Raw genomic sequence first — 18119 nt, forward strand, 5'->3', positions numbered from 1 at the left:
ATATGAAACATAAATAGACAAAGTATGTAAGATAAGAAATTACCAAGTTAAAACACAAGAGGAGATTAAGATATGAGCATAAATACGAGATAAGACCATAAATAAAAGAACAGTAAGAAGTAAAAGAAGATAAAAATAGTAAAACCAGTAAGAAAAGACATTAAGAAGACGACATCACATAAGCATGCTTAAATATGACCTGCAAACAGTGATTAACTATGAAGTGTCTGTATTGTAAATTTAAGGGTGGATACAAAATCCTAGTTTGTTATAGGTGGATGTAATTGTGTCTGCCATATTTTGTATTGTCCTGTGAACGGCTGTAACTTGGTTGTCTGTTTTTTTTATTCGAAAGGCTGCTCTGGAAAAGGACGAGGGAAAACGTCAGAATTCACACGCTAGCTTCTTCTTGAGGTTGTGGTTATGTAAGGTCAGTGTTTCATATTACATGTTTCAAATTTAACACCTAGTTTCCTCATGTTATGCTAACTTTAAACAATATGTGTAGCTGGTTGACATTTATCATCTAAATTGGTACAAAGTGTTAATTATGTCCCTGTCTCATGTTAACCTAAAAAACTACGCCAGAATAGCCATTGTTAGGGGCCTTTTACAACGTTTATGGTTATCACTGAGGGTCCAAATACTGCTTTTATATGGGCCTTCATTATCTATTACTGTTCAAAAAAACTGTGTTTCTTATTATTCATAATGTATACTGCTGACAGTCCTCTGAGATGTCATACTTTAGGATAACATCTAATGTGACTGCAAGGCCAGTAAATGTCCAGCAGAGGTCACTCTTTCCTTTTTGCAAATGCAATTAACCTTGGTGTTCCTCAGCAACAGTGACTAGAAAGTCTTGCAAATCCACCAGATCCCTCTGCTCAATGAGAAAGCTCAGGTTTGACATTGTCATGTCCCTAACACATAGCATTGCAAAGTCTAAATAACTTTTTAGAGCAGAAAAGAGAGACACGAACCTCGGCTGAATTCCTTTATTTTTTACGTAGCCACTTGGTTGTTTTTGGAGGACAAGAACCCTTTTTCAATCAGTAGGGGGGCAGGGCTTGACTGTCATATTTAAGTTTTCTTTGTTTAGTAATTTTAATTAAGCGTACAAACATTTAAAGGGGATTGAAAATATTTCTTAAATTGCATATTCCATGTTGGTTTTTGGAACATGCACAAGCCTGTCTTCTCCTTCCAAGCCTGACCTTTTCTTCAATTTCTTTTTCTGTTGTCAGATAAACTATTACAAAATATTAAAACTTTATGTTTAGTAATATTATTCGCTTTCATCCAACACCACTGGCTCCCATTTCTCAAACTCAAAGAGTCCTGTTGTTCAGAGCCACAGAGTACAAGTGTCATTTCCACTTAAAGCAGGAACTCAAAGCTGTACTTGTAGCTATTAATTTACATTAATATTACATTCTCATGTAGATCTTCTCCTGTTGCACTATAAATATTCCTCAAACAAAAACCTGGTTAAGGTAAGAAATTACTTGTAAGCAACCCAGTTATATATTCTTCTTCTCTTCACGTAGTTCAGCGTAACAGAAGGCTGCTTCATGGGATGGATATGAGCTTTACATTCCAGATTTGCAAAGATTTCTTGCAAAGATTTCTGCAGATTTGCCCAGCTCATGTCTAATTCTTGGTGTAAGTTGAGCTTAAGTGTGGACAGTAAAGATAAGACTTTGTGTGTTGGGATTCTCGGGAACTAAAGGCTTATACTGTATCTTCACATTTTTTTTATCTCTGTTCCTTCATGGAATGTTTGGAGGTTTTGATCCTCCCTTCCCTGAAACTGTGTGTAACCTGAAACTGATAAAAAGTTTCCAGTGAATTTAGTTGTCCTGAACTGTTTGTGTCCTGAACTGTGTTGTGAATGATGAGTAAAGTTTAGAAGGCACTGCTGTCATTCAACCCAGCACTTGCAGACGCTTCTCGGACGACTATCACAACTATTGTTCTTTTATGCATTGATTTTTTTGTTTTCCAGGTCACTTAAGAAGTGAGCTTAAAACAGTGTCAGATGCTGGTTCTTAAACTGGGGTTCTGGGTTTTTTTTTAAAGGGAGCCCCAGAAAAGTATTTTAGAATAAAAATACATAAGAAACACAATGATTAATGACTGGTTTCAGACACTATATTATACAATATTGAAATGCAGATGATTTTTACATGGCTGTGGGAGAAATTACAGCCTGACTTTTCTGTTTTTTGGAAGAAACAAAAACAATTTTTGAGGGTAAAATCATTTTTCCATCATGGCAGCCAATATAGAACATTTTAGAAGGAAAACAGACCTTTTCTCTTTGGATTGTGATTTTGTACCGATATGACAAAGCAAACTGCTCTCTTAAAATAAAAATACTTACTTTATTAAAGAACACATCATTATACACTGTCAACAATGTCCCATGAGTTTGGCTTCGAACCTCCACTACATGTGCTGCAGACAGTGCTTGAGAGTATTTTAAACTTGGGAATCAAAGCTTGCTCTGCTCGACAATCTAGTTGAAAAATATTTTCCCAAACCACCACCAGTGAGTAAGATGTTTGGTAGACACCCCAACGTCCTGCTTGTAGGTTTCTACTTTCCAAAAGTACAAGAACATTTACGTTGGGTCTTGCACGGAAACAACATCCCAATTTATGAAATACTCAGACTGTGTTTCTCCGGCCTTTTTTTTTTTTTTAAGAAAAAATTCTGCAGACACTCTTGAATCTCCTACAATTTCACTGTTTGTTGTTTCACTCGAAGCACCTCGTCTTTTTTATGCAAAAACTACCAATAAAAACAGGTGATTTTCTTATTTTCCTCCATCACCCATTTTCCTAAATGTTCTCAGGTCTTATTCTGCGTTTGAGATGCCGACAGGTTGAAGGAACCTTTGAGTTTATTTCATAGTTCTGGTTAATAAAAGTCCCATAGTTACAGTTTATGGAAAATCTTAATGATGGTTGTGTTGGGAGATGAACCTTAGACTTTAAGTTGATCACTTTTTAAAACTCTAAAATAAGTTTGAACTTGAGATGAATAAAATCAAAGACAGTTCTTCATACATTCATTTGATAGAAGACAATGGACTTGGATAAAAGTGGGACAAAACATTCAATTTTGACCTCCGGACTCTTATTGTTCCCTGTATATGGATCAATATCCGTCTCCTACAGTGGCCTCATTCGGATCAGCTGGCTTCGCCTCTTCAGCTTGTTTCCACAATATGCAACCTGAGGCTCGTCGGTGTGGAAATGACGTGCGTCTCAGCAAGTTTTGGCGAGCCCATAAAGGATGGACTGTCCTCTCTGTCCTCGCACTGAGACGCGAGAGAGCGTTCCGACAGAGAGAGCGAGTGGGACCAGAGAAGAAGGATACCAATCTTTTGCTGTCGGAGAGAAACACAACACAACCGTGACTTAAATTTACCGGAGGCAAAATTTGGGGTACAAACAAACAAAGCGACCACCCTCTCTCCCCCCTCTCTGTCCGTGGAAAAGGAACCACCCAGGGGACATACAAATGTGAGCGACGCGCACGAACAAGACTCAGGTGCAGAGAAACCAAACTGGCGGCGCACTTAGGATGCAGAAGTCACCGGTGGAAGATGCAAACTTCCTCTCCAAATATTTCTTCTGGTAAGACTTGTCTTCATCCTTCATCTCCGGAGTCTTTCATTTGCAGGAGTTCGTGTAGTGTCTAGATGACAAGGTGCAGGCGCAGCTCTTATTGCCTCACTCTACCCACATCATAATAGGGAGCAGTGATGGTTGTTAATCACCTCAAACAGGCATGACCATCCGTTTGAAATATATATATATTATCAGTGGTATGTGCTTCGTTTGGCTTGATTATCAAGTGAAGTGAATATCTATGGTGAGCGCCACGAGCATTGTAAGGAAATCAAAGTTATGAAACCTTAAAGATGTGGTTATGTTCCAATTTCAGAAGCGTTCAAAAGTGCTGTCATGCAACGATCATGTAACTTCTTCTTTTCAAAAGACGAGACATAGATACCCAACTCGATATACGTACTATTGAGACTGCTGCTCTATATAATGTGTATAATGAGCACCTGACTGTTTCAAACTGTGCGAAATGTGAATTTTTACTGCGATAAGATTTGTTCTGGAAGATGCTATCAGCTGGAGGGAGGGGGGTGGGGGGTACTCTCAGGATTTGTCTGTAATGTTTAAGGAGAATCATTTTGTCAGAGTTGCATAGAAGAGTGTAAGGGTCAAGCAAGACAAAACATATCTTTCTGCTCTGATTATTTTGATTTAAACCTGGCACTTATACTTCAAAGTTAGACTTTTGAAATGTTGGTTTCTGACATGTTGACTTTATTCTCCACATTTACACTTATTATCCACATAAGTGAATAATATCTTAATTTTCTTTTTGAGTAAAAAAGAGATTTCTTTGATTAGATTTTTGCCCTCTAGCCTTTATCATAACTGTGCTTTTATTATTATTATTATCATTGTCATACAGTAGGGCTTTAAAGTATAAATGAAGTGATTATGAGCTCATGATACTTATATTCTCTTTGGTACGGTTTATGGTATTACTACGGTTCCCTTCTTAGCTTGCAAAATTTGATTGACACTTCAGGTCCTCAATCTAAAAATGACAAAACTCTTTGAGCTGTGGTGCTCTCTCCACGCCGTGATAAGAGGTCCCAAAGAAAGGAGCAGGTGATGTAAACTTCTGTGTGTCACCTGGCTGGGACAGCCCTTCTTTAAGTGATGTCACCAAGAATAGCAAACATCTGACTATGTGTCTCTTCTCTGTCATTAGTGGGACTGTTAAACCTCAGTGATTACTTATAGAACAACAAACATCAGTTTACATTTAAGGCTTGAAAACACTCCAATACTTTCTTCCATGCATCGGTTTTGTTCTCTTACCACATAAACAAATACATTCAGATTCCCCTGAGAGATCTGAAGGCACATGTCAGACTTAACCGATACTAACATTTATTTTGTGTGCACCCTTCCTTCACACAGCTGACACCAATACACTCTGTGTAATCTGTGGTTGTCTTGCAGGTGGACGACACCGCTGCTGAGGAAGGGCTTCAGAGAGAAGTTAGAGCTTTCAGATGTGTACAAGGCTCCATCTTACGATCTGGCAGACAACCTCTCTGAGAGACTCGAAAGGTTTGTGATGTTTAAGTCTTTGAAGCCCGTTCATTCAGGCATCATTGTGGTGTGGTGTGGTTACTTTCGGTCCCCTGCCTGATAAAGTCAAGATGACTTGTTTTCAATCAGCTGTCAGGTTGACCGTCTGACTGTTTGTCTGTATAACGAAAAACCCTTACCCCCCTGCATCGGGTAAACATGGTCTGGCCCTGGAGATGTTGAATGCTGTCTTGTCTAATTGAAGTGTAAATATCAGATTCCACTGTTATGTAACAGTGAATCAGATATAAACAAGAATATCACCTGAGTGGAGACAAAGCGGATGATATAACTATTTATCCACTTTCAACATATCAACAGTGTGCCGGCTTATGCAAACTACTGCAGGACTTGAAAATATCTTTAGTCAATTAGACTTTGAAATGTGTAAAAAATAACCAGAAATACCCTTTAAAACCGTTAATCACACCAACGCCTGAAGAACAACACTGACAATACGACCATTCAAGAAGCATGGCAGTGCAGCACAAGTTGAAGACCATTTTTTGGACCGTGCTGTAAGGCGTTTGGGGAAATGCGTCAAATCAATAACTATATTTGATTGTATGAAAACATACATCTTTTAATGAGGAAACTTTTCATTCCTATAGCTAACGCAACGTTACATATTCTTAAACATTAATATCGGATGAATTGGCATAAAAAAACACAAACCCGGAAGCCTGCACCCTGGATGTTTATTTTACTTTCCTGCCCTTTTCGTGTGTTTACAGTAGCAATCCTTCCCTCAGTGTGATGTTAAAATATGGGCTGGCATTTGAATGTAGCTCGACACAAACCAAGTTTGACCAAAGGCGACAGATGATGGACAAGGTTAACTCTTCTCTCTTTCATTTCAATTTGTACAACTTTCTCTCACCTACTTTTTCTGTCTCTTCCTTTCATTCATCCTATTTTCTTTACACAAAGAAAGTACACAAACCTTGAACTCTCTGTTTTAATGTACTTTATTATCTCTATTACTGTCAGGACTTTTATTCCCCTTTAACGCCATGCATATTCAATTATTCTCCTCCTCCAGTATCGGCGTGTCATTGAAAATACACAAATAAAAAATGTTAACGAAGGGTTTGAATTAAAATGGTTTGTTTAGCCTTGTCAATGCCAAGTAGATAATTCACTCAATGCAAAGAAAAAACAAGTGAAGTCTTTTTCAGTAAAACTTTAAATGAAGGTCACAATATTCTGCATTAACGAGTTCCTTGTTATTAAATCAATAAGCAGCAATAAGGAAGGTACTGAGGAAAACTCTCAAGACTAATAAGCAGCCAGTATTCGACTAATTATCATGCTAATAAGCAACTAGATAATGGTGAATATTATGAGCTTCATTTAAAGTTCGACCACTTTTTCCTTTCAATTCATATTTGTCATTTCTTTATTTATTCACTGCTGTTCTCATTCTCCCGTACTCTTTTAATTTCACGTTTAATTCTAAAATATCAAAATGTGTGAATGTCATTTATTCATCATCTTCATTCATCTCTTTATCATCTTTATTTTCTCTCTCCTTTAACTTACTGCTGAGAGGTCTTTGACACCTTCTTGGTTTCTTGAAAGGAGATAGATGTTTTTTTCTTTAATTTTTCACCTTACATAGCAACCACCACCATGTCCTGTATTGGCCTTGACTCCTGGTTACCCAGGGGCCCGCATCATACTGAATGGTGCCAACAAGCCAGTTAATGTAAACGGGTGTAAAAAGACGACCTTTAGAAAGGGCCCTTTGCCCACCGGGTGATGAATGAGCCATGGTGGGTGATTGTGACTTTCATTATTCCGATCAGGCAAACAGTGAAGACTTCTGGGAATGTGAACTTTATCTCTCCATTACAGCATGCTGTGTACGGTCAAGCCCTTCATCACCCACCAACCGAGGTCATTTCAGTTCTCTGAGCTTTTCTCATACTGTACTCCCAGAAAAGAAAAAGGTACAAGTCAAGACATACACAAAACATACCAAGGATTATAAACTTGGAGGACTTGGATGGTTGAACTTCTTAAATAGAGTAGAGGCTAGGCTATATATGTTCTTAAACTTCCCCTACCCTAACTAGGGTCTGTAGCTGCTCTGATGCTAATGTGTTGACCAGTTTGGTTCATCCTACCTTGATTAATCCTGCAAATTGAGAAACATTACAGGTAAGCACCAGTTCCACCTATTGTCATCTTTACCCTAATTGTGAAGGTGTTTGTAGAAACCATTAATATTCAGCTTCAGGACATTAATACCTTTAGTAGATAAAACTTCAGTTTTTTCCTCTCACTTATTTTCCAACCCCTTCCGTCCTTTATTGGTCTCTCCTACTTCATTCTACCTCTTACGTCATCCTTTCTCTTCCCCAATTTTTTTCCCATCACTCACCAGTGAACTGGTCAGCCAAATCACCCCGGTAATAAATGACTCTCGGAGAACAATGCCACTACTTACAGTAGCTGTAACTGCTCACAGGGGCAGTTGTGGGAAGTTAATACCAAAGTGTCGTGACAAGGCCAACAAACTTGAATCTACACCGACTGATTTAAAGCTTGAAAGCTAATGATAAAAACACAAGAGTAGAATTTGCAACAAATAAACTGCTGTTCTGTCCTCAGAAAAAAACTATTTCTGAATGAAATCGTATCAAAAATTCACATTCAAATTGTGATTTAATGTCCCTTTTTATTAGATATTAGCTCGAATATGGCTTTCTTTATCTAATTTCGAATGACCATTGGTGACAAATAAAATCTTAAAGTCAGTTGATAAATGTATGACAGTTTCACATTCTGTGCCTGAATAAAGAGCAAAAGTTAAAAATGGACCATTAAAACTGGGCAGCTGGTAGCTCGTTGGCTTCCAGACTTGTAGTAAACAAATAGAGCAGCCAATGTTTGCTGACATTTGGCTGGTGTTGTTTCCCTATCCTGGCTGTTCTGCTGTTTAACTGTGTTGTAACTGTGTTGTCCTCTCTGCAGAGAATGGGACAGAGAGGTGGTGTCAGCCAAGAAGCAACCAAGGCTGATGAGAGCGCTGGCCCGCTGCTTCCTTGGCCCTTTCGCCTTCTTTGGGGTCCTCCTCTACCTTGGGGTGAGTCTGCTACTCTGTCGTCTCTGGAAGAAGCTGATGTGACATAAACACGACTTTAAAAGAAGTTGAGTTGCAGCTATAAACTTCTAATTCTTATGATGTGTGGAATGCAATGATAGGTTTATTTTTGTGTGTGTGTGTGTGTGTAAGCGTGTTAGAATGGTAAATTTGTAGTTTAGACTGTAGAAGCTAAAGTGGCATCCCAAGCATGTCGCACCACAGTGTCGCAAATCCACCTCTCTGTCCAAGGCTTATGGGGACTATGTTGACAACAGCCATTGCGTCAGTTGATACAGTTTGAGGTGGTTGACATGGCAACAAGAATGCCTGTTAGATGTTAAAGAGGTTGTTTGGGGATACAGAGAAGTTTGGAGAAGGTTTTCAGTAGATTTTAATGATGATGTTTTTTTAGTCACTGTGCATGTTTGTTTTGTTTGTTATGGACATCTGCAGTGAATGCATTTACATGCATCAAGTTATGATCAGATCAATTAATACATTAAATTAGTCTAGCAATTATAAGTCAGGCCTGCAGTGTTTCATAGTGTGTCATAAATTAGCGATGCTATCTTAGACTTGTTTGAGCTATAAGCTGTCTGTGGACAACTGTTTACAAAGAATACATTGGTGCACAATTCTATAAAGCCATCATTTAATGTGATATGTTTTTGTGTATGTGTGTGAAAGCAACACAGATATCATGGTTTATAGTCAATTAACTTAAATAGAATTGGTACCAAAGTAGTGCACCCTACTTTTATTTTATTTTTTAAATATTAAGGAGAATCTCACGTAGCTAAATGCTAAATGTGACTATGACACCTCTTTTATTGTGCGTCCTGGTGAGCTGATTATACTGTATGCAGATCAATTTGTGAACCCAAACATTTCTTTATCAGATGTAAAAATAAGGGATGCACTAGTGCATCAGTTCAACATCGGTATCAGCCGATATCGGCCCTGTCGACAGACATCGGCACATCGGAAATAATGTTGCATGAACCGATGTCAGTAGCTGATGTTCATTTGTTTTGCTAAATCAATTTAATGCTGACATCTTGTACACCTAACTACTGATTAAGAGGAGAGGACTTTTATTTTGCAGATTAAGTCATCTGTTGAACAAACTCTGACTTGTTTTCATTGTCAAAAAGAATATGTCGGCATTTTGGGAGTCTTACACCGAAAGAAGTCATGAAACAAACATCGGTATCAGAATCAGATATCAGCTTATTTCAAACATAAATATCAGTATTGGCCCTGATTCTCCCAATCTATGCATCTCTAGTAAATATATTGTTGTCCTTGTCTTGTTTTCTACTGGACTAAATAATGCGTTGATGGTTTACAGAATATCATGATATATATGTATTGATACAGAACAGGTTGAAGATGTAGATGCAAATTTCTCAAAGTGACTTATAAATAATGAATCCACCTTTACCCACTGAAAGGGAACAGACATTTGATTCTTTGCCACCAATAAAATGTTTATAAAAGAGTTAAAAGTTACATTTAAAAGTGCTCTCTTATGTTCTATGTCTTTGTGTAGGAGGCTTCAAAGACAGTGCAGCCTCAGCTTCTTGGTCGCATCATCGCCTCCTTTGACCCGTTCCACGCTGCCGAGCGAGGCCAGGGATACTTCCTGGCGCTCGGCCTGTGCCTCCTCTTCACCGCCCGCTTCCTCCTGCTGCAACCTGCCATCTTTGGCCTTCATCACCTGGGCATGCAGATCCGCATAGCCCTCTTCAGTCTCATATACAAAAAGGTAGGGGACTTATGACACCAAATATTGTTTTTTTGTATATATGTATATAAGTATATATATATGTGTATATAAATGTAAAGCAATTAAACTGCTTTCCTCAGGACATGTTGAGAAACTTTTCCAGCCTTTGTACCTTTGTTAAGCTTTAAAAACGTGTAGAATTTATTATAATGCAAGAATTTCAAACAAAGTAACCTTATGTCTTTGATTTTAACTGCAACACAATGCAGAGAAATCATTTACAATATCTGCCTCTCATCGTCTCTGAGACCTTGTAGCAAGTAAACATGTTCTCCCTTTTTCTGTGATTACACATGACTCAAACACTTGCTACTCACACTGCTATAACAGACAGTTTTTAGAACAAAACAAAACAACCAAGCTGATAAGATTGTATGGTGCTTTTACTCTTGTCATTGTTTTTTGAGATCTAGTGTTTCCATCTTGCTTGTTTCTGTACGCATGGCTGAACATTCCTGGAGAGTTTCTTCGATGTGTAAGTCCAGTAGTGGTGAGACACTTGGAAGAGGTGTGGCAGCATTGTGTCAAAGTGTGGGACACGCGTCGCGAGCTTCCTCTCAGCCAATTCATTTTCTCCCTTTGTGCTTCAGCTGACCTCTGAACTTTGACCTTTTCAGACCCTGAAGCTGTCAAGCAGAGTCCTGGATAAAATCAGCACCGGTCAGCTGGTCAGTCTGATGTCTGCCCACCTCAACAAGCTGGACGAGGTGAGGAAAAGCAGTGTTTTTATAAAAAAACGTACATATCAGAGCAGGTGGTTCCTCCCATCCTGACTATCCTATAAACCTTGAAACTGTAATATCTGGCACCTTGGCTGCTCCAAATACAAGTGTAAATTACCCAGCATATATTCTGGCTGAGTTGCCCTCTACGAAGGGCTCTCTAAAATCCTGGATCTTTTTTCCAATTATTATTATTTTTCTCCAAATTCTGTTTCAATACTTTTCTAGTTTTTATGTTTGATGATTCAAAAACATGTTGTAATCACAAGAATCATCAAATCAGGTTGTGAGGGGGTGCTGGTGGAAAAGTGGTTGGTTTTTGCTCCTTGTGTACAGAGACTAATTTATGACTCTATCCACTGTCCTGTCTTTGTAATAGAGGAATAAAAAGCCCAGAAATAGATCTTTTAAAAAAAATCAGGTTGTGAGTTTAACGATTTCAACAATTGAATAAGAAAATGTTCAAAATTGAATGAATATCAATGAGTCTGGTGTAACACAACATTATATTACATTTTTAAATCAAGAATGAAATTCAGAAATAAAACCTCCAGAATAAGAGACATCCTTCAGACTTGTGTATTTGGGTGAATTGGATCCCATTGTTTGGGTGCAAAAAGTGACTTTTTCTAAGACAAAGGGACAGCTCTGTAGTTTTCCATTCAAGTGAAGCACAGTGAGGATGAGGGACAGGAGGCTTAACCTTTCACACCCTCATTCACTTCAGTGAATCTGTTTTATTACCCAACACAGAGCTATGTGTTATTTGTATTGCGAGACGATTAGAGGACAAAAGATCAGGAACAATACACACACTTTTAAAAACAAACACATGCTATCTTTGTTGTCAGTCTTTTTTTGTTGTTTTTAAAACGCTGATATTCTCAACAACCAAAAAAGACTGACAACAAAGATAGCGTGTGAGTATGTGTGCGTGTGTGTATCCGTGTGTGTATCCGTGTGTGTGTGTGTGTGTGTGTGTGTGTGTGTGTGTGTGTGTGAATGTGTGTGCATGTAAACTGAACTCAGTCTTACCCCGGGTGTCACTGTGGCGTTGAATGTGGAAACACTCTGCAACCTGCATTGAGACAATTATCACCTGGCTCAGATTTGGCCAGGCTAGTGAACCTGTAAAAATCACCTGGCCTGGTTGTGAATGTGTGTGAATGTGTGTGTGTGTGTGTGTGTGTGTGTGTGTGTGTGTGTGTGTGTGTGTGTGTGTGTGTGTGTGTGTGTGTGTGTGTGTGTGTGTGTGTGTGTGTGTGTGTGTGTGTGTGTGTGTGTGTGTATTTGACCTTGAGTTTAACACCTTGTATGACAGTGGATGAAAGGGAGCTTATTGAAGTGAGAACTCTGAGTTTCTCAGCTGAGGTTCATCAGTACATTGATGTTGATTATTGAGAACATAAAGTTTGTTTATTTGCTACGTTCCTATCTTCTTTCTTTCTTGCTGATACAAAAAGCAAAACATTTTTTGTGATTCACCCCTTTCTTGTCCATTTTGCCGCTCACTCTCTTCACTACCTATTGAAACCGCTCTGCCACCTCTGCGTTCTCTTGCTTGTAAGGTAGCCTTTGGATAAAAATCAATATTTGAAAGGGTTTGTGTTTTTCTTGAATAACAAATCCCTGTAAACACAGGACATCTTAGAGCATCAGTTATCAAGGCCTTTGACAACATGATCTTGTGGACACCAGTTTCTTTTGCATTCATTTATTTTTATTTTTTTGAAAAATATAACAACAAAAAACAAGCAACCCACATAAATTAAAAAAAGAAAAAACCCACACACACAAACCCAAAACAAAACAGACCGAAACAAAAAAGTGACACACACATCACCAATGACATTATCTTGATTTACTTTCAGTTTTTGCAACCAAAATAGTGTTTCCATACATCCCCTATTCATTATATATTTTATTAAATTAAGATATCACCACATTTTCCCTTGCCAACCTGTATCTAAACATCCTCCATCACGTGATGCCATGGAAACCATCTGTCAAGGAATTTTGCAGTCTTGTTTTGAAAGTTATCTTTTCCATTATGTAAAGTCCTTTGACAACTAATTTCCAAGACTCGTGGGTTGGGGAGGTCTCTCTTAAGCCAGTTCAATGGTATTGCCTTCTTGGCTGCTACAAAAAGTATATGTAATAAATATATCTTATTTCTGCTTTTCATGGTTTCTGGATATCAGTTTCATCACAGTGTACATGGTACGTTTCTTCCAGAGCTTGGGTCTGGCCCATTTTGTATGGATCACCCCCCTGCAGTGCATACTGTGTGTGGGTCTGATCTGGGAGCTGATTGAGGTAAACGGCTTCTGTGCACTTGCTGCTCTGACTCTGCTGGGCATCATTCAGGCTTGGCTCTCCCAGAAGATGGGACCTCACCGGTGAGTAAACCTGCATATGATAAACATCCTGAATGTCAGAAAATTCTCAAACTACAACTGTACATTAACAACAAGTAACTCTTTTGTGCTCTTAGCCGGTGATGTCTTTGCTCTCTGAAGGTTTTAAACATTAGAACACACATTCATGCAGACAATAAATGAACACATTATTTCCTCCATGCCTATCTGATGCTGCTGTTAGTTGGTAATGTGAAGCTTTGCTCCGTTCAAAGGGTGAAGAGAGGAGGGATGATCAACCGCCGCCTGGCTCTTACCTCAGAGATCGTGGAGAACATCCACTCTGTGAAGGCGTATGGCTGGGAGGAGGTGATGGAAACAATCATCAAAAACATCAGGCAGTAAGACACTGAAAACACAATCTCTGTATCATAAAAGCAAAACTTCAGAAGCAGCTTTATTGGCAAGGTTTGCTTACACATACAAGGAATTTGACTCCAGTAAACTGTGCTTTCTTTGCACAAACATGAAACACTGAATATTAATAACCAATTCACTAATATATATATATATATATATATATATATATATATATACACACACACACACACACACACACACACACACACACACACAAGACTACATTACACAGAGTTCTTACAGAGGGTCCCCATTTCTATCTTTTAATAATAAAAGTTACCAAGGGTTACTCATGTTTGTTTCAGAAAAACTACAACAATGGCTCTCATTATATCAATGAGTGCGTTAAAGAAACCTACATGTTTGTTACAATATCCTCAATCTATATGAAGTATACGGTCTCTAAAGTCTGTTACGACCAGCCTAGGGCAAACCAGCCGCAGCACAAAAGTGAACCCTCTCCTTCCTCAATCCCAATGATGAACCACAATCGGACGAATTTGCAGTCCACAATAAGTTATTTATTCACACTATTCACAAAATAAATCAAACTTCAGTGAGATCACCGACCAAAATGATAAACATAACGTCTAAGTGAAAAACCAAAACTGCCCTACCTCAAATAAATTAAAGAGAGAAAATACAAGCATCTTGCCTAACTCCCTAACAGAAAAACAGGAGAAAAGAGTCATCAAAAGAAAAGGCGACACTCCCCTAAAACATGCACAACATAATTAAGATTCTCACAATACAAACAAAACACAAAGTTTCTGTCTCTGGCAGAACGTCTCTTTGGAGATGAAGAATAAGACGGGCAGCTCCCTTTAAAACTGGCGCCCTCAGGTATCCTTGTCAAGGGGCGGGTACCTGCAGCGCAGCACAAAGACAGACAGACAAACAGATGCACAAACAAGAAAAGGAGCACAAAGCCCCATAAAGGCAGATCCAAAAACAAGGGAGACGGAGGGTTGTTAAAGTACCAGTGCGGACAAAATAAATACAGAAGTTGTTCTGGTAGCTGGAGAGGTGCCAGGTCACTTCCCGAGTACTGCCGAGGTGCCCTTGAGCAAGGCACCAAACCCCAACTGCTCTGGTGCGCTCCCTGCGTAGCAGTGTGTAGCAGCTCCACTCTGACATCTCTCCACTGATGCATGTCCTAATGTTCTGTTTGTGCATGTGTGTGAGAAGCATGTATCCAAAATAATAACAGAGTGTAAGTGTTTCTGTAATAAAGTATTTAAAAAAATAAAATAAAATAATAATTCAAAAAAACCTTTACCTTAATTTGATCCAATCCTGATTGAGATCATTTTATTTCCTCGCCTTATCTTCATGTATGTTGACTATATGATTTTTAAATGTGACCTGTCAGGAAAAAAGATCGAACCAACAACATAAAATCAAAAAAAAAACTTTGACTGTATGCTAGAAATGGAATCAACCCCATGCTAAAAATGAGAGCGAGATGTTGAAACATTTGGTTAGCCAGCAGAACCTCACTGCTGTGACTCGTGGCTTTCATAACACCACAATCAGGACCACTATAATTAGGAGTACATCAAACATAAAGGAGGAGTGTTTGGTGTCATGGCGTAAAAAGATGTCAAGAACCGTCAGAGGTAACACTGAGCCACCGGGACTTCACATTTACCTGAGAATAGCAGCATGAAAATCTGACATTCTGTTAAGCTCAACACCATTTTGGTAATCCTCAGTATTCAGGCATTAAGTCTGTGTGATATCGTTGATAACAATAATGTAATGTGAATATCAATATCTTTTTGAATAACACAATACAATATTCCAAACACATGCAAACATTAGTTAATAAAAATCTAAGGGTTAGGGCTGAGGTGCTTTTGAAAGATATGAAACTAAAACTGATGAGATCTATATTGTACTACAGCAGAATTATGTTTATGCTCTAAACATAAACTCATTGGTCATTTTTGAAAACTTGCATGATTCTGAAAGTAGCATTCCCTCGTCTACACCCACCCCCTCCCCTCTGTGCTCCCTCAAAAGGCACGCCCCTCACCTACACGCAACAGGCCTCAGCTCATCGCTTGCATTGTGTAGAAACTAAGTCGTCTCGTGTCTCATTCAGCGGTAAATTCACAGTATAAACTCTGTCATCGGTGACGCGCTTTGAGTGTGGGCTAGTGCACGCAGGGGGTGGAGAAGAAGCAGGGAGACAGGGAGGCGTCTGATTGGTTCATCAGATTGGTACCTCGTGCAGACACTGGTCAACGTTTTTTACAGGCTTAGAACTGCTACAGATGACCGATTTTCTTCGTTCCGTTTTCAGAGGACATGAGTTGTTAATTTCTGTCAGGACCTAAAGACAATTTCAACCAAAATCTTAAAAACTGTATCTGGAGAAAATGACCAACCCTGCCTTTAACTTATGAGACTATTTTTTACCTTTTCTGTCCTACCCCTCCTCTGAAAGGGATGAGATGACGCTGACAAGGAAGATCGGTTCTCTGCGTTACTTCTACAGTGCCGCATACTTCTTCTCCGCCATCTTGGTCATCGTGTCTGCTATTGTGCCGCATGCGCTCAGTAAGGGCATCATCTTGCGGCGGATCTTCACCACAGCTTCCTACTGCATGGTGCTGCGAATGACGCTGACCCGCCAGCTGCCAGGATCCATTCAGATGTGGTACGACACACTGGCACTGGTCAAGAAGATCGAGGTAGGTTTAAAAAGTAGGAGTTTAGTTGAATCGCTTCACCGCTTCCCAGGCAGATATAAGCGGCAGATATAATCTTAATAGGTAGAATTGAATTGAACCTCTTAACTGCTTGTAACAGAACTGAGCAGAACATAATGAAAGTGTCTGTAGAACTGATATAAGTGCCTGTGTCTTTGGCTCTCCAGGAATTCTTGATGAAGGAGGAATACAGAGTGCTCGAGTACAACCTGACCACAACTGAGGTGGAGCTGGTCAATGTGTCTGCATCCTGGGACGAGGTTAGTTCAACTTGTGAATAAAAACAGATGGCTCAATCTATCTCAAGCTAAGAAATTAGCATATAGATCATGTCTTTAGTTTCGTATGACAGCCAGTTAACAATAAATATTAATATATACTTTAAGGTTACTTAGAAACAGCATTACCCCCATAATACTGTTTCTTCTAAAAAATAAATAAATCAGGATTCATATACCAATCTGTACTGTGGGAACTTTACACAATTAATTATCCGATTGTCGTCACCAAACTTTGCCTTTGCTGGGAACACTCTGAATCATCCTTTGAGATTCGGACTTGTGTTCATCACCTAACTCCTAGATTCCCCTCTTGCCTTCTCCTCTTCCTGGAATGTGCCATTCTCTGATGAATGGGAGGGGTGTTGCCTTTCTTTACAGCTGACAGCAGCTACGTCAGCTCATTAGAATGAGAATTACAGAGACAATCCTACACAAACCACAGCCCAGTCCCAGCATTAGAGGAACAGTGACCCATAAAATGTGACTGGGGGGGTCAATGATTAAACCGGCGAGTCAAGCAGAGTTCCCCTTTTCTAACATTGATGTGTCAGTCGTTAATCTCTACAGAGGCGCTGACAGATGAGGTGAAATTAGGCCATTGTGAGACTTCGGGAGCTTCTCCTGTGTTTGAGAAATCTCTTGTTTCTCACAGTAGTTTGGCCCGGTGTCACCGTCTGAAAGCACAGCGTGATGAACACATTCACTCAGCCCTGAAACAGGCAGTTATGTAAACCTAACCTATCCTGTCCATCAAAAATCTGACAGGAGAAATAGTCAATAGACATATTCCTCCTAACAAAAAGAAAATGCCATAAACTCTGAGATATCTTTATATCAATATTATGTTTCAGTATCTTTGAGCTTTTCATGGATTTATTTAGTCGGGGGGCAGTAGCTAAGTCTGTAGGGACTTCGGTTGGGAACCAGAGGGTTGCCAGTTCAAGTCCCGGTGCGGACCAGCTGGAGAGGTGCCAGATCACCTCCTGAGCACTGCCGAGGTGCCCTTGAGCAATGCACCAAACCCCCTCAGCAGCACCATCACTCTGACATCTCTCCATTAGTGCATGTCCATAGGATCCTGTTTGTGCATGTGTGTGTGTATTTCAGCGTGTGTGTGTGTTTCATGACTTGCAGAGTGTAAAAACAGAAATGTCCCCTTGTGGGGATCAATAAAAGTAAATCTTAAATCTCTTAAATCTTAGTCTGGACATTTAGGACTGTTATTCTCTCCTGCAGGGCATTGGGGAGCTCTTTGAGAAGATCAAGCAGGAGAACAAGAAAAACGGTCACCTGAACGGTGATGCCGGCCTCTTCTTTACCAACCTCTACGTCACACCCGTACTCAAAAACATCAGCCTGTACCTGGAGAAGGGCAAGATGTTGGCGGTGGCTGGATCCACAGGCTCAGGGAAAGTAGGTCGTCTGAACTTCAATCTTGGTCACAACATGTTGGCCTTTGAAATGATTTAGCCATTTTAATAATTGCCTCTTTTCCCTCCTCATTTCTTTTTTTTTAATGCTTCGAGTGCCTGGTTTCCCCCCTCCCT

The 18119-nt window shown here is 39.5% G+C and overlaps 1 protein-coding gene across 1 annotated transcript in view; it reads left to right on the forward strand.

Moving 5' to 3' along the window:
* The first annotated feature begins 3319 nt into the window (after positions 1–3319).
* cftr (CF transmembrane conductance regulator) overlaps positions 3320–18119 on the forward strand; it is a 38683-nt gene continuing 23883 nt past the window's right edge. The window contains exons 1-10 of the mRNA XM_020637190.3: positions 3320–3647; positions 5064–5174; positions 8175–8286; positions 9839–10054; positions 10693–10782; positions 13033–13196; positions 13430–13555; positions 16027–16273; positions 16459–16551; positions 17809–17985. Coding sequence (XP_020492846.1) covers positions 3595–3647; positions 5064–5174; positions 8175–8286; positions 9839–10054; positions 10693–10782; positions 13033–13196; positions 13430–13555; positions 16027–16273; positions 16459–16551; positions 17809–17985 — 1389 coding nt within the window. The 5' untranslated portion in view covers positions 3320–3594. The remainder of the gene's footprint in view (positions 3648–5063; positions 5175–8174; positions 8287–9838; positions 10055–10692; positions 10783–13032; positions 13197–13429; positions 13556–16026; positions 16274–16458; positions 16552–17808; positions 17986–18119) is intronic.

Source organism: Labrus bergylta, chromosome 7 (genome assembly GCF_963930695.1).
Source record: "Labrus bergylta chromosome 7, fLabBer1.1, whole genome shotgun sequence".
NCBI classification, from domain to species: domain Eukaryota; kingdom Metazoa; phylum Chordata; class Actinopteri; order Labriformes; family Labridae; genus Labrus; species Labrus bergylta.